The 26,368-nt window shown below is 47.4% G+C and overlaps 1 protein-coding gene across 9 annotated transcripts in view; it reads right to left on the bottom strand.

Moving 5' to 3' along the window:
• Window positions 1–2,187: 2,187 nt before the first annotated feature.
• Window positions 2,188–26,368, bottom strand: part of shroom3 (shroom family member 3) — a 44,537-nt gene continuing 20,356 nt past the window's right edge. For 4 of the 9 annotated variants that reach the window (XM_035391950.1, XM_035391956.1, XM_035391953.1 and 1 more), the window contains 8 exons: window positions 19,815–19,946; window positions 13,290–16,425; window positions 11,255–11,331; window positions 9,824–10,630; window positions 9,005–9,403; window positions 7,438–7,555; window positions 6,739–7,020; window positions 2,188–4,266 (listed from right to left, as the gene is read on the bottom strand). In XM_035391950.1, the coding sequence (XP_035247841.1) occupies window positions 3,934–4,266; window positions 6,739–7,020; window positions 7,438–7,555; window positions 9,005–9,403; window positions 9,824–10,630; window positions 11,255–11,331; window positions 13,290–16,425; window positions 19,815–19,946 (5,284 nt within the window). In that variant the 3' untranslated portion in view covers window positions 2,188–3,933. Of the gene's footprint in view, window positions 4,267–6,738; window positions 7,021–7,437; window positions 7,556–9,004; window positions 9,404–9,823; window positions 10,631–11,254; window positions 11,332–13,289; window positions 16,426–19,814; window positions 19,947–21,921; window positions 22,105–25,337; window positions 25,467–26,368 lie in introns of those variants that run through there. The other 5 variants (XM_035391947.1, XM_035391951.1, XM_035391955.1 and 2 more) reach the window with 3 other exon arrangements.

The raw sequence follows: 26,368 nt of genomic DNA, 5'->3' as shown, positions 1-26,368 counted from the left end.
GTTGTACCCTTGAGCAAGGTACTTATCCTGCATTGCTCCAGTATATATTCAGCTGTATAATTGAATACAATGTAAGTCGCTCTGGATAAGAGCGTCTGCTAAATGCCTGTAAAATGTAAACTAAACTAAACTCTTATCAGCAGCTTTGTACTTTGAGCTGGCTGAAATTTCAACAGCACTGATCCAGTACTTCAATGTCATGCATTATCTAAGCTGCTGTGGCCACTGAAGGACAAACGATATTCTTAATTTTTGTAACATAAAACAAACATGCCGAACCCCTATTTTTATTGGTTTTCATAACAGCCAATGCTTAATTAAAATAATTTTACTTTAACATTTAATTTAATTTATAATACTTAAATAGAATTAGTTTCCCCACTTGTTATATATGTTTATATATACCATATATATCTGGTGTGGACGCAGGCTAGTGTTTCAGACCCTTGCATGATCCAGCAGTGCTGAAATCCTCTGGCTTTGGTGCTCCTTTCTGGTTTTTAAAGGTTCTGAAAACTGAAATCTGTTTATTATTTGCTGATTGTTGTTTTAATATGGCCAAGAAATATTTTTAAATGATTCTTGCAAAAATAAACATATAAAAGCCGGTGGCGAAATTAGATTGCTTTCCCCCTTGGCTAAACGCCAGGTTTTCAGTGGGCGGGGTTAACTGGGTGTTAGTTGCATTACAAAAAGCTAGTGAACTAGTTTCTACATGTAATGTGTAGAAATGCAATATGTAAAAGCTTGCCACTTTTGTACGGGTAAGGCAAGCTAAGTTAAAAATGCCTAAGCATACCCCCTTCTCTGGATGTTTCACAAAAATGAAGAGACCTACAAGAAATGGGTTTAATTTCTGGAGCCCACGGGCAATGCATTGCAATAATCTTTACAGTTTGTATTTGCAGAGCCCGTTCTTGCCTGGAACTTGCAGAGCGCGGTGGATCGGTAAGTAGGCCTATTGTTAGCTTGTGGTAATTGAATAGCTTTCAAGCTTAGATATGTGGAATGAAAGACTTTCTTTATTCGGGTGTAATGTCCAGAGTGTGAGACTTCTAAAGAGTTTAATGTTAGTGTAGAGTAGCTCAGCATTACAATGTTATTTCACATTGAATGATCTCCAGGTTTAATTATCTGATGCTAAAGCCTAGTTTATGTTGCTTTCTTTCATTTTGTGTAAGGCTACTGCTCTATCTGGCTCTAACCTAGCAAGTGATGAGAAATGGTTACATATGACACGTCTCACAGATATGAACGTTAATGAGGATACACGCAGGATACACGCCCACCCTGTCCTTGTCTACTGAACATGTCACAATAATCTAATAATGTTTATTACAATTTAATGGTTATAACTGGGTTAAAAACTAAATTTTAAGAAAGAGAGAAATATTAAGAAGGCAATCAGTTATCACTTAAGGGAATGTAACTTTGAATGTAACAAGTTGAATCCTGTTGCCTGGACCTTTAAGGCCTGCCCACAACAGGCCTTGGGGCTCAATGACATTCCCACTTATCTGCCCCACAGACACCTGGGAGATGTGTGTCACTGTCTGCAAGGCACAGCCCCTAATAAGGTAAGAGAACAAGCAGGAGAAACTAGGTGTAGCTATTGTTCCAGGAAGTTTGTTCAGTGCATTTCGTTCAGTGCAGTTTGTTCAGGTGCCCTCATAAAATTCTCCATTTCAGTTTAAGCAAGTTGTCTTAAGGAATTAAACTGAAAAAACGCAAGACACATTTCAGTTTGTATACCTTGTGGCACATTGTTTAAGACTCAATAAAGCTTACATTCACAAAACTAGCTGCTGTTATAAAAGATTTGTAGAGGGAAAATAATATCATAATCAGAATAATAACATTAGCAAATGCAAACATGCATTGTGTAAACGTGCATGCGTTGGAATTAAACATGTAAAATAGGTTTGCATGAAATCTGAATGAATTTGATATTGAAATATATGGCTCTTGATATAAATTTTTTTGGAAAAAGACACTTTTTGTTACCTAGACAGTGTGAACACCATTCCTATGGATGTGTATTCATTTATACTTTCAGGCATGATTATCAATATATTTTGCATTATATGTAAGCTTTTCAGGCTCTTGTTGAATATGAAATAAGTCTGCATATTTTAAAATACACCCCGAGCGACTGTTTTGAGCAAATAAAAACCTGGTAGAATGCCCACCTCTTTAAAAATAGATTTATTTCATAGAATGAATATTTGTTTTCCAACTGTCTTCGACCATAAAACAAGGTTTGAACCAATCTGCCTTGATTACTTTAAGGATCAGAAACAGTAAGATCTGGGTGTTCGAAAATGGCTTCGCAAAGCAATAAATGTATTGTTGGCACCTTTTGCCTTTATTGCTGAATATATTCACTTGCAGGTGTTTTATATATTTAAATATGATGTAGAAGGTGCTCTTAAAATAAAATGAAAAATGAATTACACTGGCAAAATAATTTGGAAAGTGCCCTATGGTCAATATAGAGGCACATGATTAAATCCACAGAACTATCACAATGTGCTCTCCTCACAGTAGTACTGTATTTGTCTTGTGATAACATCTGCCCTGTGTGATCTGAAATAAGCAGTAACTGCATACATGCAGATCCTTCCTGCGACTTACTTATGGACTAACAGGAATATTAATAACCACGATGACCTTATGTGTGGAATTATTGTTTTGGTGGACAAAAATCCTAATTTCCTTCTTTCTTGAAAGTAATGCATGTCTTGACATTTCACGTACGTTCAAAAACATCCTGTCATAAAAAAGTCAACTACATAATAGCAATTTGTAGAAGAGAGGTTAGCACACCATATGTACAGCCACTTACATAAAATATATATAAATAATCATTGCTGTGGTCCTTGGATCACGTGGGAGCTATACTGAACTTTGTTTTAGTGTACATGACAAATATCCAAAGTTTAAGTGGTTTTTCTAGGATGTAGTCTTCATATGACAGAATGCAATGGCGCTGAGCCTACAACTGAGTAGCCGCCCGGAACAAGTGCCATTTCGGTCCAGTGCTATTAATATCTGTGCTGATAAAAATGAAAAGGGTGTTGAGAGGATTTAGCAAACAGTGCTTTTCTGAAAACAACGTGGACACAGTCTTTTATCATTGCAGATAGAACACTGTCTCCACAAACGCTGTGCACAAGAAAAAATAAAAAACCATCAGTAGGTGCTTAATACTGCAGAGCAGTCATTTGGCCATATTAAATCTACTGCAGGTTGTTGGGCTGTAACGATACCCTAAAAGCATCACGTAGAGTGCTTATATATCTCATGCAACATTTGTGTGCAAATGTGGCAAAATATAAAAGCATATTGTGTACGCTATGGCCTTTCTTACCTTCTCTGAATGTAGATATACATTACCTCTTGTTTCCGGCCAATTTTTTTTATTTCACGAATGGCCAGACCCATCATGTTGTTTTAGAAATGGGGGTGGGGTGAGGGGGCATTCACTAAATTTATAGCACCACTGATAAAAATACCATAGGCTCTTCATGCATCTTTCAGGTACCCAAATGCCAGTTCCCTTTAATTATACATTCAATCACCCCCTTGGCCTCGATCTATAAGTCATCTAAAAATCCATGTTCAGGATAAGGCCAGAGTGAGCACATTTCATAAGTGTGAAAAAAGGCAGGCATGTTTGATAGTTAAAAGCAGACTTAAGTACAAATATATTGTCATTCAATGTCTGCTACCAGTCATTGGTGTGTGGATCTGGTGTGAGGGTCCTTCAGAATGACTAAGCGGGTGACATCATCCTTCAATATAAAGCATATTCCCCTTCTGCTGGAGGGAGAAGGTGTCCGACCAAGGAGTGTGTGCAGTCCAGCAGGGGGAAGAGGTGTCAGTTCAAGTATATTCTTCAGCAGTCTTTGTGAGCAGCAGTCTGAGCTGGGGTCAGAGGGAGGTCACCGCAGGAGAGCGGGGAGGAGGGGGGGAGGGGCAGGGGGCAGGGCTGGCAACCTGGGCCTGGCCCTCGGGATGCAGGTCTTCGCCCAGCCTGTGCAGCTGCTCCTCCCCCTGCCGGATGAGTTCGTCCAGGTGGCGCTGTCGAATCATCAGCGCCGGCTTCACCAGGACGAAGCGCCGGTACTCGCGCAGCTGGGGCGCGGTCAGGTACCCGCCCAGGATGTCCAGGACCAGGCGCTCCCGCCGGTCCAGGTTCTCCTTCAGCTCCCGGGCGTCCTCGTGCTGACCGCAGAGCTTCCGCCGCCTGTTCTGCAGGGTCTCCTAAGGATACACAAACACGCACTCTATTACCGCTCCAACCCATCAGCCCGGTCTGCATACAACACTACTGCTCCTAAACTGAACTACAACAAACCCAGCAACATGAATGCAAAAGAAAAACACCTTACTTCTGAAATACTGAACATAACTAAAACTGACAGACTACTGCACCACGCTACAAGAACCCTCAATCAGCCACAGTCCTAATACACTCTCGTCAGGAAAATATATATCTCTGACTATCATGTATCATAACAGAAAAGTTACACTCTCTCTAGCTCACACAATTACTGAGACACACACACAGCAGGCCACAGGCCTTGCTGTGTTTTCTACACATTCAGACAAATACAGTAAGCCCCATTGTCTTTTAGATTGTTGACATGGGAGCAGTGGAAGAACTAGCTCCTTTTCCGGCTCCTCCCTCTGCAGCCTGCATTGTTTGCAGACACAGTAAACATCTGACAACACCGTGCCCTTTGAATTCAAGTGAACTGCCCTGAGGACTTCAATCGGTGCCATTAACCAAAGGTACAGTCCTTTTAAGCGCATGAGTGGAGCCCGAAAACTCATTCACATACACTGGGTTTTGTTCATGAATTTCAGTCTGGATTTTTAAAGCTTTTATTTTTTACAAACAGGCTGTAATTTAATTCCTTAACAATATTTCAACAATTCACTAATGTGTACTTAGCAGCACCTAGTGGCAAGAATAAATAAGAAGGCTTTTTTTTTTTTGGTTGGATTATAACTATTAATTATGAATCACATTATCAAGATTATCTGACTGATGACTTTATCTGGGTGACCAATTATTACTCACTCCTTATGCCACAAATAATAATAAAATTCAAACAAAAATAAACAATGATCTATTTCTGTATGCAGGTTTTATAAAAACCAAGTATACTTATAGTGACAACTGGTTTAATTGATCACTCATGACTGAACACAATATGCTCCACTGACTGTGTCAAATCAACCAAGTAATACAATGAAGAAAGGCTCATGAAATATTTCTTGATCATAGCACAGTCATTAATGATTCAGAAATAATGTCAAAACTCCCAAACAGCAACAAACACAGTGGATACACAATATCAAAACAAGGCCTACATTAAAAAAAAAAAAACTATGTATAGCACATATATGTTTGAATATATAAATACATATATAAATATAAGACAATTATATTCTGAACCAGGTCCTGTTAAATGCCTTTGATGTACTACATTTTGGAGAGTATAATATACCTTCCATTTAAAAATATAAAATATACAGAATATACATCAATGTATTGTCCTGTATATATTGTAAGAATAGATATTGTCTGATGCTGCATTTTGAAACCAATTTTTAGCCCTGATGTTTTCTTTTGTAATGTAATGTAATGTAATTTAGTATATTTTTCAGTTGGAAGTAAACCCACAGAGTATGAACAATCTCCCAGGAGACTAGACTCATCCAAGACTGTGTCAGCCTGGAGGAAGTGGGAGGAGTGACAGCACATAAATCTGACAGAAAAGCACCTACGGTTATAGAAACAAAGTGAGTATAGGATGACATAAACGATTTGTCTGTGCTAATGCACTGATATCATTGCTTGATGGAGGTTAACTGTTTAATTCCCCTTCTAGAAGTCAAGCAAGAGAGCGAAGCTTTCTGTATTGTAAAAAGCAGTCTTCTTGGTGCCTATGGGTTAAGAATAAAGAAATGAGAAGTTTGGCAATCGATAATAAATTAAATGGCAATTTGAAACAGCTTCCTGCAAAGAGCATAAACTGAATTTTCCTATTTCTGTTAGCCTGTTAACCAGGACCAGTGCCGTATAATACACCTACTCCAAGGGCCCTGGGTTTGTTATATTCACTGTACCTCTTTAGGTTTGCATAAATCAGTGTCATCAAAAATGTGGAAAAAACATTGGTATGTTTTCGACATTACAACATGGAGCTGAGGGACTTTTGCAGGTATCTAAATTATAATAATAGTCTGAATTTTAATAAATAATAATAAATTATTCATAAGCCGGGCTCATTGCTGCAAGCTTCTTCATCAGTTTGGGAGGGTGGAGCACATGGTGCTGTTGGAAACTGCAGTCTGCCAGCTGAGCTCACGCAGTCACTGTGTCAGAAGATTACCCTCTTGTACAGTTTGGGCTGGCCAACTGCAGACACCCTGCCAACCACAGGGGGTCACTAACGCACAAAAAGACAATCGAACTACCGACTGAATCCCTACATCCCATGGTGTTATGGCAAGTTATGTGTGTACACCAATGATAGGTGCATTCAGTAAGCTGAAAGACACCATTGGTGGGACTGATAAAGAAACAAGACACATTTCAGGAGAGTAAAATGCATGATGAACTCTACTCATTGTCCATGGCATACTTCCTCAAGTGTTCCTCGATAGACAGGTCACCGTGAATCCTGCTACACACGTAAGTGACGTATGAGCGGGCAGACTCACCCTCTCCTCGGCGCCGTCCTCGGTCTCCTCGCCCTCCAGGGCGGTGAGGGCGTTCTCCACACGGGCCAGCTGCCCGCACAGCGACAGCAGCAGGTTGACCATCTTCTCCAGGTCCCCGATGAACATGCGGTACTTGTCGTACTCGTTGGCCTTGCAGAGCTCCTGCACCAGCGCCTCCACGCGGGCGCTCAGAGCGCTGAACCTCTTCTGCTCCTCCGCCAGCCCCTCCCTCTCCCCCCGCAGCACGGCCACGCTCTGGGACAGGGCCTTCACCAGCTCCACCTGCCCGGCAGGGGGGGAACATGGCAGGTACGTGTTAGCGGTCCCGCCTTCAAACACCAGCTCACCAAGCTCAGTATCTTCTATCAGCTTCTAACTGTTGCTTTATACAATGAAAAGCATATTTATTATTCAAACACTTTTTTATCAAACTACAGAAGTGAATGTTGATTATGGTTACCCTGTTCAGAACTTTGATTCTAGATTTAAATGAGATAGCACCTACTTCCATATCCACAGTTTGTTAAATTTGCTTCAAGAAACACACAACAGTAAGATGAATACATGGGTACAATGTGGCTGTAATGAAAACAATGCTTTTATTTCTTAATTTCACAGCTGGTAGAGAATGCAGTGTAACACACGGAGTGCAGTAATGAAAACACAGAGTCTTTCAAACAGAGGGAAATGGATAACCACCTTCTTTTGGTCAAGGTCCACTTCCACTTCGTCCAGGTCTGTCTCCATCTCTGCTTGGGGGCCATCTTCCCTCTGCAGTGGTCTTTCCTCAGCAGCGAGAACTCTGCCCTGCCTTCTGCTGGTAAGAGGGGTACAGTGCAGTGTAGAGCGGTCAGGAGAAACACAGCAGACAGGGTAAACTGCCACAATGAACCACTGAGTACACTGTGTAGTACAGCAGTGATATAGCACAGGAGAACTGTAGGGTTGCTGTACTGTACTGCATGGGGTTGGTTGTCCTCATAGCCCATGTGGTAAAAACAAAGGAAATTAGCACAGGCTATAGGCTGACTGTCTTTAATCCTTGGTGTGTCAATGTTTTAAATGCCTCCGTCCCAGCTCAAATTATATCCCACGTAATATGCTCATTTAAATAAATGTAATAAAAGAAGGCTGTACATGTACACATACACACCCAGGAGAAAAGAAATGTCGACTAACCAGTTTCCTTTCATGCCATGAGCCTATTTTCTCTCTGGAGGAATGATGAATATGTGCTGGTAAATGAAATGGGCCACCCTTTGTCATAACCACACATAAACACTCATTAAATAATAGGGAACAGTTTAGGAATGAGTATGCTCATTCATAACAATTATCGGTGAGAGTTTTGTAGGTCATATTTGAATCTGTTTCATGCTAAAGCACAAAAAATCTGTATATAATTGATCAAGACACACTGAAACAGATTCTCTGAAAAACAATAGTTACAGTAAACAAATTGCAGCGCGCTTAGCTGGAGTTTAAACCTCAGATTTAAACCCCTAGACCAAATTACTGCATTAGATCTGGAACAGCTAATCCTTATTTAACATATTCAGATACCTGTTTCGGGTGTAGGATTTTATATCTAACATCAAAAAGTCATCACCACTTTCAGCACTCTTAAAAAACTGAATTGCAAACAATTCTATTGCAACAAAATTACAAACTTACACACTTAAACCTTTTTAATTGGTCACACACACACTAAATATGTCTGCAGGGAAATACCAAACGTACACAGCCATCATCCATTAGGAATGGGAATTTGGTGAAAGGCAGTGTTACTGCAAGTATAATACAGTATGTAATACAGTGTCCCAAAAAATATGGCAACCCCCTTTAATAACAATCTGCAATGTTAAGAAGTGCAGCTAGGTGGCAGTGCTACTCTGTTGTTCATATAGCAGATTTTGTAACAGAATCAGTCCTGTGCTTGTATAACATTGATCTTCAAGGGCAAAACAAAGCCATTTTCAGAGTCCTTATGTTGAAGCTCAGATAACTGATTCAGATGAGTAAATTGTATCACTTCAATTACGGTGAATGACACATCAAATATTGCATATCATCACATAAAACCATACCAGAGAGTATTTTGTTCCCAAATACTAAAAAAAGGAGTCTTCTGGCACATACAAACCAATAATCAAATTCATAATTATTTAAATATATACCACATTAACCTCCATTTTATGATAAAGAATACCACTCCTTGTCTTTTCCCTTCTCTCTCAGAATTCAACTGGAATACAATGACACTCACCTGTCCTCCAATCGGCTGCTGCTCCTCCTCCGTTGCCTTGGAAGCACAATGGCGGGAAAGACGTCCTCCATCAGTTCCATGGCTTTTTGCACAGCCCAGGTGTCCAGGATGGGAGTCAGGGACTTGTCCCTGGACACCAGCTCCCTGGCCAATGCCTCCGCCCTCAGCTCCTCCGCTGACCTCTCTCTCCTGGACAGCACAGGATACTCTAGCTCCAGGCTTTCCTGTGCCTCCCGGGTGGCCTCTGTCTCTGAGACGCCCACGGGAGACGGGGTCTTGGCCTCTGTGCCCAGACCGAACACAGCAGCAGTTGGCAGGAGGTCAGAGGTCACCGGTGGGGGCGAGTGTAAGGGAGACACTGTCCCTCTGTTGACAGGTGAATGGTCCTGGGCGTACGTGCTGCAGGATTTCAGAACACAAAACTGAATTTATCCTGCTGCTAAAGTAAAAAAATATATCAATCACACTGACACTTCCACTTACAAACCTGACACTTACAGACCTACAGTAATACAGGGGTGTTGTAAATGAGGCCATTCCGGTTCAAACAGTGCAGTTTCAGCCTCGTATCTAACCTGAATTACTCCTATAAATATCCAGCTGTGTGAAAGGATAATGCAACATATAAAAAGGTGCAGTAAGCTATGCATGTAAATCTGGATAAGGACATCTAAGCCACTGGTTCATTCCAGCTATATATTTTGCTCTGTGGCTGGAAATGCATGTATATTGTGCATATATACTATAGTCATATTTTAAAAAGTGTAGTGTATATCTAATGTACAATTTATGGGAAAATCTGGAAAGTTCATGTGGTACCTCAGTAGATGCTCTGGTCTAGGAGACTGGGGCATCTCCACGTAGTCCTGCTGTTCAGCTGTGATGGGGGGCAGGAGCAGGGGTGGGGGAGGAGGCGGGGGGAAGTCCTCGGCGTTGTCCGCTTCCCAGACGGGCAGTGGAGGTGGAGGCGAGGAGGGTGGAGGCGGGGGCGGCAGGGCCGGCTCCTGGAGGAACACCTCATCCTCCAGAGGCTGCGAGGAGGAGGAGGTGAAATGGATGCTGGACTCCGAGATGCGCAGGAAGGGCAGGGGCGTGGCAGGGGCGGAGACGGGGCTCTCCCCCGGTGACCAGCAGCTGTGAGGTGCTGCGGACGGCGGGTCTTGGTGAAAGGCGGGCGGGCTCTTCTGGTCGCCCCCGGAGGACGGGGACCTGGCCGCCCTCAGAGCAGGAGGTGCCTGAGCCCCGTGCTCCTCCCTCGGGACGTCCTTCAGCGTCTCCTCCGAGGTGCCGCTGTCCGAGGAGCTCTTCCTGGCCGCGCCCGGCGGGCCCTGCCGGGTTTGGGCGCGGGGCGAGTCGGCCGGCCCCGCGGCGGGCAGCAGGCTCTGGGTGAGGACCTCCAGGGAGGCCGGGCACAGCATGTCGCTGGACCGCGAGTCGGGGTGTCCCGGGGAGGAGAAGGGGCAGGGCAGGCCCACGGAAGCAGCCAGGCCCGACATGCTGTGCGCCCGCTGGCGTTCAGAAAGCCTCTGCTTCTCTCTCCTGGTGACGGGGGTCTTCAGCTGCGTGGGACCCAGGTTTGAAAGGTATCTTTCCACTCGTAGGGAGGGTGCTGCACTCTCCACAGGCCTGTGAAACACAGCACACAGCTAGTCTCAGCATTTCCTCCTCATCCTCCTTCCCTTCCCTAAGATTTTCAGAATTTGTCCCTTTTTATTACTTCTTAACTCCAGGGATTCACTTTATTGCAAAAGGAACAGTTTGTTTAATATAGCCCAAAGAACTGTACTAATGAAGAATGTTTACCATTTTAGGCAAGGATTACTGGAATGCTCCTTTAAAAATATGCTTTTTAAATCCCAATCCAAGTCTCAAAATAAAACTGTATGGTTATCAAACTGGAAAGCTGAATCAATGTCTGCAATGCTACAACTTTCAATGAGAACTTTTAAAATGTTATTTTCTTCCATTTCTTCCATCACTTTTAAAATTAATTTAGCTCAAAAGAAAGCTGTATACAAGCCATGACACTGCCTTAAAGTGCACCATGGGAAACATAAACCCCACTATAAAAAGTGTAAAACTGGACCTACCAATCATAATCAAACAGAACCTTATATGGTCAGCCTAGTTGGTTGGAATGCCATACTTTGGAATGTCCGACCATCCATTTCTCTGAATTTAATAGGGAGGTATACAACACACACACACACACACAAACACACACACACACACACACACAAACACACATACCTGCTTTCAGTGGGGATGGACGGCGCAGGCCCCTTGGAAAACATTGTGTGCAGTCTGTAGTCTCCTGTCATTACATCCTGAAAACAAGGTCCAACTTAAACACACCGAAGACATATGAAGGAAATAAATCCAAGCTCACTAGTTAATAATTACTCATCCTTTCCACCGTGTGAGGCGAACCATTGCAGGGGATTTTCAATTGCAATCTTTGGCATACTTATTTTTTATGCGTTATTACTTGAACTGTTGCCACTGTAAATCAATACCCCCCATTAAAGGTGGAGGAATGGTTTGATCTGAAGCCATAAAACACATTCTATGAGGAGAGAAGCCTAAGCCCAGTTTTACTCTGCCATTTATTCAGCGAGACAGCCAATCACAATGATGCTGAATCAGCCGGTTACAGCCTGTGTTAAGACAACTCTCACGGCCAAGGTGTTGCGTTCTCAATGGCCCACATAAATCTTTATTGAGATATTATCAGCTTATTTTAATGCTATATTGCATAAGAATCATGGGATACTGAGTTATTACGCGTTATGTTATGCGACACTGCTATCAGAGTCAGTGCATCGTTTTCTGGGAGAAAATAACACAAGAGACAGTCGAATATTGAGTGGCTTCCTTTGGAAATGACAACAATGTTAGCAATATTCTTATTCAACTGGATCATCTCTGCGCATTGAATAAACCTCAAGGCAAACAAATGAGATGAGAATTTAACACAGAGAGAGAGCATTTTGAAATGTAGAAGCACATATGCTTATCTAGGAGTCCTGAATAGAGGAACAGTGATGGCGCTGTGTACGTAGCTGTGTTTAGATGAAGAGGACAAATTGCTCCTTGAGATAAACCACTTTCTTATCCCCCTAAAAGCATTTCCTGGCTAAACTGCCAAGCTTCCAAAGACATGAGTTATGAGTTATCTCCTCCCACCCTTCCCTCCAGAAATGAGCCTTATCAGGGCTGGCATCTCGCAGAGCTCCACTTCCACGGCCAGCTCCGTGGCACCACGCAGGAAGCGTCCAGTTCTGAGCATTTCCTGTGGAGCGGCTGGCTAAGGGGAGAGCGATGCTCGTCCGCCATCTGTCTCTTCACCACAGTCACGCACTTACAGCCAATAAAAAACTCCGATACGGGTCTCCAGAGAATCTGGACGAGGTAATTCACATCATGGCACAGAGAGAGTGGACACACACTTTCACAGCTATTAGCTCATTCACACATGGACAAAATGTCCCTTTCTCATGTAGTGATGCATTGCCCACTGAATAACAAAAAAAAATCCCTTCGTTAAACAAACAAGCCACTTTTGCACTTGCCAAAAAGCATCAAAAACAACAATAACATGGATCCAAAGGCCACAAGATAATCCAGGACCGATAGATAAATGCCGCCGCATTTCCTGGTTGGAAACGAAGACAGCAGAAGCTGGGACTTGTGCGGGTCATGGAGTGGACAGGGTGGAGAGACCTAATCATCCAGTGGGCAGACGGAAGTTGGGTGTGGTGTAATGTGGAGAGAGATCTCTGACCATGGCTGACCACAGGGGCCCATGGGATTCTCAGAATGCAAACACTAATGTTGAGTCTATATGCAGGCTTGCAGTCAAGCCAGAGGGTAAAGCAGAAACATTTTTATATGTTTTGCTTTACACAAATAAAAGTACTTATTTAATATATATTTTTAAAAACAAACTGCAGTGTTCCTTTTTTGGTTATTAAACACATGGCCACGTGATCTGTGGCTGTTTATATGTGAGGCCAAAAATATTAATTACTCTTTCTTTGTGTTCAAAGATTGTTTCAGCAGAAACATCGAAATGTAAAAGCTTGTAATGGGAAAACTGGAAAAATCTAGCAATAGCAGTTTTGTGGCAAGCAATTTTTCCTGAGAACGAACCATTTGCCACCATTTGTGTTTTTATGTCACAAGTGACTTGTGTGGGGGACCATGATTTACAACTGAGGGGCAAAAGATTCTTACAAATATATTTTTCTGATTTCTCATGAGGTGGAAGTGGGGAATTCCATACCTGATTGAGCTTCTCAACAGATGGCGAGGATCGAGATCTGAAGTGCTGAGGAACTGCGATCTCCTCAGAGCGATCCAGCAAGTCCTCCGCCGAGGCAGATTTCCCAGAGTTCCGTGCTGGGGCAGCCCTCTCGAAGGCCGTGTCGCAGTGCTGAGAGAACCAGAGGCCCTGTGGAGGTTGGGCGTGGGTGACCAGGGCAGGTCTATCTAGCTCCTGCTCCAGGCTGAAGAATCTCTGTGGCCTTCCCCGAGGCTTGTGGGCGGAGGAGGAGGACGAGGTGGACTCGGTGGAGGACGGAGGCCGCGCGGGGTTCCCGCTGGGGTATAAGAAGCCCTGCACCCCGGGGGGCAGAGTGGAGGACACCCGGCTCCCCTTGTGATGGCCGCTGGAGCATGAAGCCTCCTGGAGCTCCGGCTCCTGCAGGGAGACCAGGCTGGAGGTGGAGGACAGGCTCTGGGAGTCGGAGGAGTAGGAGAGGGGCTGCAGGTAGGCACTCTGAGGGCGCTGGCTCCTGGCCATCCGACGGCCCGTTTTCCGCTCCATGTACTCGGCCAAGGCGTCCTGCTGGAGCTGCTTCAAGTCTGAACGGGAGGAGGAAGAGGCCAGGGCGGGGCCGGGGCCAGGGCGGGGGCCAGGGCCGGGGTTGGGGCCAGGGCCAGCACTTCTGTGGGCTGCCAGTTCAAAGAGCCTGCGTCTGTTGGCCACGCTGGTCTCAGGGAGGTGGAGCTGGTCTGGGCCCTTTCCATAGGGGCTCAAGCAGCTGTCACCTTCTGACACGCCCACCTCATTCATCTTCTCCGGCTCCGAGTAACAGCGCTTCTTCTGCTCCAGGGTCAGACGTTTGCGCCCCCCGATCCGGACGGCGGGGGGGCCGACCGGCGGGACGCTGGGCAGCGCCGGAGGGGCCATTCCATCGAGCTCCGGGGTCACGACGTGCCTCTCCTTTGGGGTGTGCGGTTTGGGCAAAGTCTTGGGGCCCTTCCTCTCAAGGGACAGGTGCTTGCTGGGAGTGTGCTGCTCCACGCTCAAGTCTTTCCGTCGGAAGGACGTTGAGCGAAGCACCTTGGACTGAGCGCCCTTGATGCTGTCCCTGTAGGCCGTGTTGAAGGACGTGTCCTGGATGGTGCCCAGGATGTCCTGCAGGCCTTCCCTCCAGGGGAAGTCCTTCCTCTCGTCGTCCTCGGCCAGGTGGAAGGTGCTCTTGCTCCTCTGCAGGGCCCTGTCCGCGCCCCGGGAGCTCCGGGGCAGGTGGTGCTCCGTGCTCCGCCGCCTCTCCATGGACGGCAGCTGGCCGCAGTCCTCGGGCACGGCGCTGTAGCTCTGCGTGCGCAGGTGGGGCGGCACTTTGGAGCTCTTGGCCCTGGGCTCCAGGCTCAGCTGGGGGGCGCAGTCCACGTGGCCGGCGCTCTGGCAGCGCAGTTTCCCCTGCCTGTGCTGCTGCTCGAAGCGGCTCACCTTCTCCAGCACGGAGACGCGGCCCGGGGGCGCCTCCTCCCTCGGGCCCCCCTGGGAGCTGCACTGGCTGGCCCTCCGCTCCGGGCCCGCGGCCTTCTGCACCTCCGCCAGCGCGTTCTCCAGCCGGGTCAGAGGGTGCTCCTGCTGCAGGGGGGCGGGGTTGCCGTGGTGATTCGGCGCGGCCCGGCTCCCATGCTCACTCAGCTGGGCAGGAGGAGCGCTGCCGCCGTTTCCGCGGGCGTTCTGGGCGCCGGCGTCTCTGTGGCCTCCCAGGCTGGACCGGCGCTCGGGACACGCAGCGTTATTCAGCGAATGAGCGGTCTCCGCGTGACCGCTCCGCTCAGCGGGCACCATCGACTCCTCGCTCCGCGTCTGCCTGCACCTCTCCATGTTCTCGGGGCTCTGGAGATGCCTCTGCCTTTCTCCCCTCGGCTGAACAGGGGTGTAGGGGTCCCTCCTGAAGCCGCACTCTTCGGCCTGCATGTGGGACACGCTGTGCGATTCTGCCCAAGGCTTAAAGTGAGGCCTGTAGAGGCTGCAGCCAGCCTGCGGCTCCTCCTGCTGCCTGTCTGTCTGCTGGGACGGAGATTTTGGTTGGGGAACGCAGGGGGGCTGGCCAGCGGAGGAGGAAGTGCTGCTTTGGTATCCGTTCTCCACCGCCGGACTGTCTCTGCCCACCCCCGTGCTCCGGTCGCTAGGGTAGTTGCCCCTGCTCTCTTTAGCCAACGCTGGGTACACACTGCTGGAGTTGGGGCAGGAGGCGGGTGCTTGGGCGAAGTGGGGCTCCGGTGGGGGTACGTGATAAATACCGGTGGGCAGCATGAGGCGGCCCGTGGGCGGGGCCTGCGGGAGGCCCTGTCTGGGTCTGGTGGTGGGGCTGCTTTCGGGGCTCTTCTCCTCCAGCGTGTGCAGCTGCTGCCCCTCGGTGGCGAACAGAGGCTTCCCCCCAGCCACAGAGCCGCTGGAGTGGTGCCAGGAGCCCTTGTACAGGCTCCGCGTGGCCCGGGCCTGCTCCAGGCTGGACCACGAGCTGGGCCTCTCGTGGTTCCTGATAGCAGCGTAGCTGTCGCTCCGCTGGGGCGGCGGTGGCGCCCCCTTCAGGCTCTCGTAGGAATTGTGCTGGCGCGAGGCGCCCCACACGGGCCCCACGCTGTGGCGGTTGGACGCGGGATTCCCGCCACCGCTGCTGCCGCTGCCGCTGCTGCTGCCACTGCTGCCGCTGCGATGGCCGCCGCCACCGTGGGCCTCGGGATGCGCCCGGCTCTCGCCGGCCCGCAGGAGGCCCGCCGCGCTGACCTCGTGCTCCTCGGAGATGCCCTGCTGGGCGTCGTAGACGGTGCGCACGTAGCGGATGTCGGCCTGCCGCGGGCCCTCCGGGCCCCGCTGCTGAGGGGCCAGCATGCTGTCCATGGAGTAGGAGCGCTCCTTCCCCATGGGCAGGCCGGCCGCGGCGGGGCAGTCCGGCACGCTGGAGCTGGTGGAGAAGGAGCTGTACGCCGAGTCCCTCTTGCTGTGCAGGTGGTCGATGCTGCCGGAGGACTTGGACGGGGACAGCTGCTGGCAGGAGCTGTAGGCCGGGTGGCCGTGGTCCAGGCTCTCCATGCTGCCCCGTGAGCTGTACTGATCCGGACTCTTCCGCAGGTATCCAGGGTCGTAGCTCGAGAGGTCAGTGGTGGAGGCGCTGGCACACAGGAAACGGCGAAAACATTCATCAGAAACGGATTGTGAAAACAGAATATGACATCACTAATGAAGTGAAGAAATTTAAATGACTGGTAAGAACGAAGCCAAATCATTTTAGTTGACAGAATGCACAAATTATGCATTATAGCACTTTTTGTTCTTAACAATCAGTCATAGCAAACAGCCCTTTCTGTAACAACTTATATCTGCACTCAAGAAAACAAAAATGAACAAATCTAAGTAAAAAGCAGTAATAATTAGTCTTGTAGATAAAATATGCTTTTGTATGCCACTCACAAAACAAAACAAAAAAAGAACAATCAGATACTGTGTCTTCTATAGACCCTCATACAGACTGTATTTACTGTTCTATGTATTTATGCTCATAAACTCAAGGGGTATTAATAATTGTTAGACTCTTGGAGTAGCATCAAAGAAATACACATTGATACACATGTTCGGCCATTCAATGGCTATCAAATCACTTCTCTTTATGTAAGACAGCACTGTTTTCACTGGAATTAATAACTTTTATTGCCCCATGCAGTTTCCCCCATCAAACGTACATTTTCAAAGGCTGCCGATATGGCGAAAAGTAGGCTATATAGTGATTCAGTCAGTTTTACAAGCTCGATCACACGGCCAATGGACCTAAGATCAGACCTTGGCGGTCTCTTTAATGTAATTGTATAAATGTGCAGTATTTGAAGGGAGAGAAAGTTCCTTGTAGTCTGTGAGGATGTTTTCTTGTGCATTGCATTGCTCATTACAAAATTGGTGTCCAACGGGAGATGAAAATAACACGAAAGCATTTGGGAGCTGACTGGGTGGAAAACTCATGATAAAAAAAGTGATGAAGAATTAGGTAGTGAGGAAGAGGAAGATGCTCTCTGCCTCAGTTAAATGCAGCTCTTGTCTGCCTCCGAGCAATGATTCAGTGTCAGCTTTCTTCGCATAATGGCTGGCTTCAGACTAAAGGGTGGGTAGACTGATCCTGTATCAGTTGTTAGGGGCAGAAAATGCAATACTCAGGCCCTTGTGCCTGCTGCCATTGTGCCATTGCATGGGGGGAGGGGGAGGGGGAGGGGGCAGCTGGCATTTCAGCAGCGAAGAATGGACATGATGTCACGGCTCCAGCCAGCGCTAGCTCTCTTATGGGATTGCTCGGCCATCCGTGCCAAACTCGATTACAGTTCTTCCACAGCATGGAACGGCCTGAAAAGTGCCTCTTGTGTTGACAAACTGACTACAAATAAAGCCATGTCACTGACGTAAAGGGGCCTTCCCAACATGGACGCCGGGTATTGTGGGGAGTATGAGTGTCACCAGAATGTCCCTCTATAAACAACATGTACAGACACCTTCTAACAAGCTTTCCGTTTTACAGCGGTGGCTGTGATCTCAGCTGCAGGTAGGCTAACATTATCACAAGTCTCCCTTCACTGTGTTTAGGCTCCATTAAAGGGCACACGACAGTTTGAACAAAACAAAATGCTACACGAATGAGCTCAGGCCACTCAGTACAACTGAGTACAGCCCACTGAACACAAGGATAACACTGAAGGTTAGGGAATGTCATATGGATCAGAGTGTTGCACACTGCACTTTAAACAATAATGATAATGTAGTTTGGAGTTCAATATGCTGTGACCTTTAGTGCCTCGGGTCATCATAAATTATCATACTTGTGGGTAACTTCACTGAACTGATTCCCATCTAAACATCAGTCTGTTTTGACATGTAATTTTAAGAGATTTTAATAACGATAATAACTGTGCTTATTCAGAAACTGAGATTTACTTGTTAGCAAGTGCTTGAGAAAACTGTAAATTTCAGAGTCTAGAGACCAGTGTCACGGTATGCTAATCCACAGCACAGATTTACACTTGACCGGTGAGGTGCAGTGTTCTCAACACACCCAGCCAACTCTGGATTGTCTCTGCGAATATTGGCTTTTGCACATTTAGCTTTCCTCAAGAAATCTCTGTATCCATGTGCATACGTGGCAGGCAAGATAACTTCTTCCTGCTCAACAGAGCAACGAGCAGCTCTTTATGGACTCTGCTCGCTTCATATAACAGAGCCGGGGGGGAACAGGCAGATAAGGGAGCTCAGCTGTGTCCCTGTGTCACTCCACACACCGTGGGACAGGAAAGCCCATGACACTGCAGGGCCCACACACACGTAGACCCAGCTATGCCTTCAGGAAATGAGTAAATATAGTCCGGAGATCTAAAGGGCCCAGCAGATATTAGGCGTGGTGCTGAAAAACAAGCTCATTGTATTCATTAAATGACAAAATAAAGGATATAACCATCCAAAAATATCTGGTGTTGTCAGCCGTTTTAAACGGGGGTTCTGCAAACAAAGAAAAAGCGTGCGGATTCCGGCTGATTAGGGACAGGACAGGAGGCTGTTTTTGTGTATCATGCACAGAATGGCAGCGGACTGCTCTTCAGACACATCGCACTAACAGCCTAAATCTATTTCCTGCGTTTTATTTTGCTGTGACCTTCATTCTGTGGGCCGCCCCGTACAGAGCAGGGCTCCTGACAGCGGCTCACTCTGGGGGCCGTCCCGTACAGAGCAGGGCTCCTGACAGTGGCTCGCTCTGGGGGCCGTCCCGTACAGAGCAGGGCTCCTGACGGTGGCTCGCTCTGGGGGCCGCCCCGTACAGAGCAGGGCTCCTGACGGTGGCTCGGTCTGGGGGCCGTCCCGTACAGAGCAGGGCTCCTGACAGTGGCTCGCTCTCTGGGCTGTCCCGTACAGAGCAGGGCTCCTGACAGCGGCTCGCTCTCTGGGCTGTCCCGTACAGAGCAGGGCTCCTGACGGTGGCTCACTCTGGGGGCCGCCCCGTACAGAGCAGGGCTCCTGACGGTGGCTCACTCTGGGGGCCGCCCCGTACAGAGCAGGGCTCCTGACGGTGGCTCACTCTGGGGGCCGCCCCGTACAGAGCAGGGCTCCTGACAGTGGCTCACTCTCTGGGCCGCCCCGTACAGAGCAGGGCTCCTGACGGTGGCTCACTCTCTGGGCCGCCCCGTACAGAGCAGGGCTCCTGACAGTGGCTTGCTCTGGGGGCCGTCCCGTACAGAGCAGGGCTCCTGACAGTGGCTCGTTCTCTGGGCCGCCCCGTACAGAGCAGGGCTCCTGACGGTGGCTCGGTCTGGGGGCCGCCCCGTACAGAGCAGGGCTCCTAACAGTGGCTCGGTCTGGGGGCTGTCCCATACAGAGCAGGGCTCCTGACGGTGGCTCACTCTGGGGGCCGCCCCGTACAGAGCAGGGCTCCTGACAGTGGCTCGGTTCACAGCCAGGTGTCCTGTTGGATGTAGTGCTTCTGGGAGCAGACCTCAGACAGAGGGTGCCACCCATACCCGCGGACCCGCTAACCTGGAATGGTAGGTCTGGTGCCAGGGAGTACCCATGGTGCCCTGGGATATCTGCATCATGCTGGACTCCGGCTGGCCCTCCCCGAGTTTGGTGGAGTGCCACGAGTGGGGCCGTGATGCCGGCTCGCTCCGTCTGCGGACACAGGAGGAGGGCGAGCGTTAGAGGGAGAGTCTCCCCAACACCCTCCTCACTTGCAGGGAACATACTGTCAGCGACACATACCAGGAGGCTTATCCGTTCGCACATCATTAGTATATCATTCTTTGATTTTTTTCTTTTATATGATTATATATAATTCAATAACTATATTTACTTTTTCAATTTTCAAGAAATTCTGCAAAGGCTCCATCCATAACAACAATAAATTAAGCAAACATTTAAGCCCTGTACAATACTAGTACAAGACTGGTACAAAGGAACAGGATCGGGCAGAAAAATTCAACCACAAAATTACACTTGTGTAATTTCTCATACACCGAGATGTACAAGTTGTATTTAATATATAACCTAAAACCATTTGGTGAATCTTATCCTGATGAGTTTATTAATCTATCAGTAGGGTAAACATAAATATTTATAGACATTTTAAAAGCCTTGCATCACATACAATCACAGAACACTTCACAGATGTTAAAACATATTAAGATAATTAGACACTGCACTTGAGAGTTTACACTACATCTTTTGAAATTGACCAATGTCAATAGGAGAAACATTCAAAGCATGCAAACTGGAAATAATAGCTATATGTCAGAGAAATGCCAGATGAACAGAAGCAGAATGTGTTTTCCTGTACATAAGGAGACTAGCAGTGGAATTCGGGTGGGGTGGACTGTTATCCTCTTAAGAATTACAGAGTCCAGTAACAGCTCATGCACTTGGAATGGGGAGGGTGAGATTTTAAACTTACTCCTTAAACCGACTATTGCTGTCACATTCATTCTTGTTTATATAGTGTGATTAACAAGGATGTCAATTATCTGAAAAATACTGGCAGCTGGCAGCTGGCAGCAAGGCTTAATTATGTATCTTCATTGTATTTCATTCAATAGTGCTCTCTTCATGTCAGGTAAGTTAAGTTAAATGACAAGATATTTCAAAAACAAGAGTTCAAATCGGATTACTCGGAATAAAGATGACACTTTAAACCTGAATAGGTGCCCGATAAAGTCAAGTGTACATTGATAACACGGGCTGCACATAGAAGATTTACCCAAAGATTCTAATATTCTAGAGAGATATATGGGTAAATGCAGCACAATATTTGAAAAAATTAAATTAAATAATATGCATTAAATAAACAAAAGCAGGTTAACAAATATTGGGATAAAGATATGATTTCAGCTCAATCACTTTTCAGTCTTCACGTCAAAACTGTAACTGCATAATGCCCCTTAGGGTTGATCTTCCTTTGCTCCTCTGTTAATCTTTGCAAGACCAGGTTAACAAGCTTAGTGCCAATACATAATGCAAAGCATACAGAGGGGCTTACCATTTGACAAAATACCCAACAATGCTTATCTATGACAAAGGAGGAAATTTTTTTCCAATGAAGCTAACTGGTTTTACATTTCTGCTATCATTCCTAAGAGGTCAACTTAACTGATTGAGGTTCCTTTTGTTACAATGTGGACAGTACCCGATAAAAGCCTTAAACAAGGAACATGGGAGTGTTAACAGGGAAAAAACCTGGTTCCTTGGTACGATAAGCATGATATCTAACAAAAAAGTTACAAGTTGCCATGAGGATATGATCTTGGCACATATTTAAAGAAGTATTCAACTAATGAGTAGGAGTATTGTAGATATATCTGAAATTCACATAAATAATTTTCAACAGTTCCTTATTCAGGGTAGACCTTGCCCCCCCAGCAAACAGAGTCACACCTAATGCCACACAAGTTTCAGTACACAGTAAAATAACTCATCTAACCCATGGTTAAGAACAATCATTCACCTCTCCTTGGAACACCAACCCACAAATTCAATTAAAGCTCAGTATTCACATGACCGAGCCTGATGGCTCAGGAAGAGCCGCAGACCACGCTGCTTCTGACCCCAGGTCAGCCCGAATCCTGCCCGGCGCCCCGCCCCGCGGAGCCGTTACCTGGCCGTGAACCTCAGGACCTTGGAGATGAGGCCGGTGGCCAGGCCGTTGATGCTGTTTTCCGAGGGGGACTTGCAGAGCGCTCCCTCGGACGCGTTGAGCGCCTTGCGCCTCCTGCGTAATTTCCTCAAGGCCCCTAGCAGCTCCATCGGTGTCTCGCTCTCGCCAGCTCGCGCTCTGGACTGGCGGGCGGGGAGAGTGCGGCGGGAGAGGCGACCCAGACGCAGCGCGGTCACTGGCACTCGCAATTAACTGTCATTACCTTGCGAGTGATAACACGCTAAGTAAACATCCTGCCCCGCGCTGAGGAGAAGCGGAGAGCCCACCAGAAGTGGGGAGGGCGGAACGGAAACGAGCGCCCAGAAGCTCATGGATGTTTCTAGATGTTAAGCGATTTGACTGCTGAGAGGAAAAAAAGCGAACACATGACAGCATGTGGTCACCCTGCAGAACAAAGATGGGTTCTGTGCATCCTTTCGCTTCTCTTCCCCACTGCATCGTCCAACACGTGGCTCCAGTTTTAAGCATCTCACAAACCTGCCCCGAAGGGAACTGTTCTCATAGCTGAGAAGATGATTAAAAACAAAACATCTGCATGCTATTATTGTGGCTCATCCCATATTTCCCTTTATTTAGCACAGGTCTGTTGGATATTTTTTTTTACCAGAGAGGTGCTCAGAGCAATTTATTTGGCACGGTACAGACCAATCTATGTGATCACATGCCCATTTGAAATATGATGCTTGAACATGAACCCTAGACCAGAAGGCCTTCATACAGGAAGTGGAGAGAAGTGGAAGACAAAGCCATGGCGACTGCACCTCATTCAGGGTAAACAAAGGAGATGGGTTACCGTGGTGTCCCATCCCAGGAATCCCAGGGGGAGGATATTCCTTCCAACACTCCCACGAAACACAATCTCCCGGAATGTGCAGCGGCAGCAGGGAGAAAAGGAGGCGCAGTAGCCGACGCCAGGCCTGTGAACCTCATTCAGCGCTTCCCAAACCTCACTGAAGGCCCATTCTCTGTAGGCTCTACAGAGGCCAGACAAGCAGGGTGTGTCCCGGGAAAAGGAGAAACCTTATCTGTGGTGTGGAAAAACCGTCAGTTGAGATGTTTTGATCTGAGAGGAAACTGAAATCCGAGAGCAGATGAGAGAGAAAAGGGAGGGCGCAGTCTGGCCAACCAGAGGAGACGCTCAACACGCTGTCCAGCAAATGATGAACCCCTCGGAGACGGGAGATTTTAATCAGCACAGACGACAAATTCCAGCCCAAAAGAGCCAGCGTGTCATTATGATCGACTTGATGAAAGAATGTGGCTTACTAATTCTCCAAATATCTTCTCCTTCTTCCAGTTAAACAAGAGGTTATCTGATCGGGAGGAAGTGAAAAAATATGAATATTTTGTCATCACATGATCCAGTGGGTAGTTAGATATATCAATGAATGTCGTCAAATTTATATGTTCTTTGATGGTGTAAGTTTGTTCTAAAAATATGTTAAAACAGCAGTACATAATGTTTTAATACAGCTGAACAGAGTACATTCAAGCTGTGTTCACATTTCACCAATAAATTTGAAACCCATCCCACAATCCTTAGCTCCTGAGGAATAAATGAAAATTTCTGGTGTTTGAGTTCTGAAGCCTGAAGTTTCCCCCACAAAAGAAAAAAGAAGGGGGAAGCAGCAGAGGGTGAAGAGGTCATACCCCAGCCACTGTGTGTGACCCTCCCTGCAGTACAGGCCTGAACATCTACACAGGGCCGGTCCCCAGGGGCCCAAGCAAACCACTTCCTGTCACTGCCTTCGCGTCCAGCGAGGAGGGGTGCACTGGCGTTTTTTTCTGTTATGCAAATACGAGCTGCGGGTACACGGCTTGGGAAAGCCACTCCGTGTTCCAGGCGCAACCGCATCTCGAGGTCAGCGCGCCATCTACCGGGCTCCCGTCCGCCCAAAACCAGCCCCCGGGTCCCGCTTCGCTTGCCTGGCGGACCCGAGTAACCACGGTGACCTGCGCTCGTCACGTCTGATATGCAGCCATCTTCGGTACAGGAACAGGCTGTGCTTGGCCGCTCAGCAGTACAAACACTCTGCGCTTTAGTCAAAGGCGTTTATTTTCCCTTCTGCCGTATTGTCCTCCAGAACTGACTGTTTTATCAGAGTTAGGCTAACCTCAGATGACAGTGACCACCAGGATCAGCTTGAATAAGCAGAACCCCATGAGAATGGCTCATCCTTTATGTGTCTGATTGATGAAAATAAAAATATCAGCATGTTTCTGTAATGTTATGGGAATATCTGACCTCAAAGAATACCCAGGGATAGTGGTTACTTTTTATGAAGTGTTGTTTGAACACTAACAGCTGTGATACTACTGTACGAAGTGAGGGTGAAATTCTGAGAATGGCCTTCTCACAGCTGAAGAGGAGAAGGATACAGAAAGCCGTCCTTCCTTCCTTGTAGTTCAACGGATTTAAACTCTAATAGTTACATCATTTTCTTCGAAGCTCTTCAAAATGCATAGGCGGAGAATTTTCCCCGTAATTGTAAAGCCTTTCATAGGAATCAATAAAAACTATGCAAATGTCCTGAATATCTCTGCTCCACTTTGCTTAGTTCAGGCAGTCAGCGTAGGTGCTTACAGTGGGTCACTGTGCAGCAGAGTGTTAAGAAGTGTTACGCCTTTACGGCCTGTCTGCGTAACAAGGCTTTTGCAGGGCAATCAATAACACCCCTATATTTATTTGAGAGTTTATGTTGAAGCATTCTTTCAACTTTCAACATTCCTTTGCCCCCCAAAATGGGGCTGTAGGTCATGTGACATTTTCACAATGGCCTTAAAAGGACAGGACCAAGCCCTTCATCATAGGCTGTATTCGCAGACTGTGTACACAGACCTCCGGTTTTATTTATAGACGGCACACTTAAAACAGTTCTGACGAATAAAATCGGGACACAGAAACCTGAGAGGCGCTGTTTCGGATGTGAGGAACGGTTTCACAACTTCCAGAGTGTTGTTTCATAAACAGGGCGGGATCCCTAGGCCCACACACGAAGACTTCACAGGGGAACGACACGTGAGTGACAGCTATTCATATGCCACCCACAACCCGTAAAGCCAAAGAAGAAACCCGCTTGACAAAGAAGCTCCTTCCACTGTGTACGCCACGGTACAGCTAAATGGAAACATCAGTGGAAAATAATATTCCCCACATAATTCAAGAGCTCCTCGCTGTCTGTACCTGACAAAACATACCTTCAATACAACCCGGCTACCCTTTTGTCTCAACCTCGCAAGCAAAGTGTGGCACTGAAACCCTCGAGGAACGCGATTTGCGCGAGTCCTACGGCTCGGTATCAGGGGGATCCCACGGGCAGTCTCGCCCGGGCGCACGGGCAGCTAGCAGGCCAGACCTGGTCTTGATGCGAAGCTTAACTCCACCGGGACATCCTCGGCTCTCCCGGGGGTGTCCGTGGCTGTAAGGCGGGCTGAGAGAGGGCGGGGCGTCTGGCTCGCTGCAGCACGGGTCCAGGCAGCTCTCTCTGTGAAGACGCCAGGCGACAGAGAGGAGTGAACAAGGGAACAGAGTGACCAACACCAGAAATATTTGCCCAGTTTTGGTCTCCAGGAGGAAATCGAATGTTTTCACTACTTTCACTGATGGACTGGCCACTCATTCCCCCAGGTCCGCAAACCACTGGGTTTCCAGCCCTCTTACTTTCTTCCTGCTCTCTTCTCAGAACTGGGGAGGTAAACTGGTCCACATATGAGAATGAATAATTAGGTCAGGGGTTTTCATCCTTTTCTGATCTAGGGACCCCCACCCAGGCTCAAAGGCATCCAGGGGACCCCCATCATAGTTTAAAAATGTTTTTTTCTTTGAACTGAAAATTGAAATATTTTCCCAAATCTATATATAGTCATATGTATGGAGTTTGCGTGTTCTCCCCATGTCCTTGTGGGTTTCCTCCAGGTACTCTGGTTTCCTCCCACAGTCCAAAGACATGCAGGACATGCAGCTAATTGGAGACTCTAAATTGCCCGTAGATATGAGTGGGTGTATTCCTGCCTCTTGCCCAATTTCTGCCTCTTGCCCTCTTGCCCAATGCACGCTGGGATAGGCTCCAGCACCCCCTGTGGCCCTGACCAGGTATAAGCAGGTATGGATAATGGATGGATATATATACTCATTGTATATCAAGCTTGGCCAGGGACCCCCTGCAGTACCTCCAAGGACCCCCAGGGGTCTGCGGACCCCCTGTTGAAAACCCAGGAGGTGAAGCGTCCAAATGGAAAGAAAGCCAATGCAGAGGCCCTGCAGAATCAGCCCTGCTGCAGAGCTGGACCCAGCAGGTCAAGGGGCAATAGCCACTTCACATATACTAACCCTGAAACCAACACACTCTACTGGATTTTTACTGAGTGTTGAGGCACAGAGAATGGA

This window comes from Anguilla anguilla, chromosome 14 (assembly GCF_013347855.1).
Source record: "Anguilla anguilla isolate fAngAng1 chromosome 14, fAngAng1.pri, whole genome shotgun sequence".
Lineage (NCBI taxonomy): Eukaryota > Metazoa > Chordata > Actinopteri > Anguilliformes > Anguillidae > Anguilla > Anguilla anguilla.
Note: the sequence above shows the minus strand (reverse complement) of the source record. Positions and strands in the feature narration are given on the sequence as shown.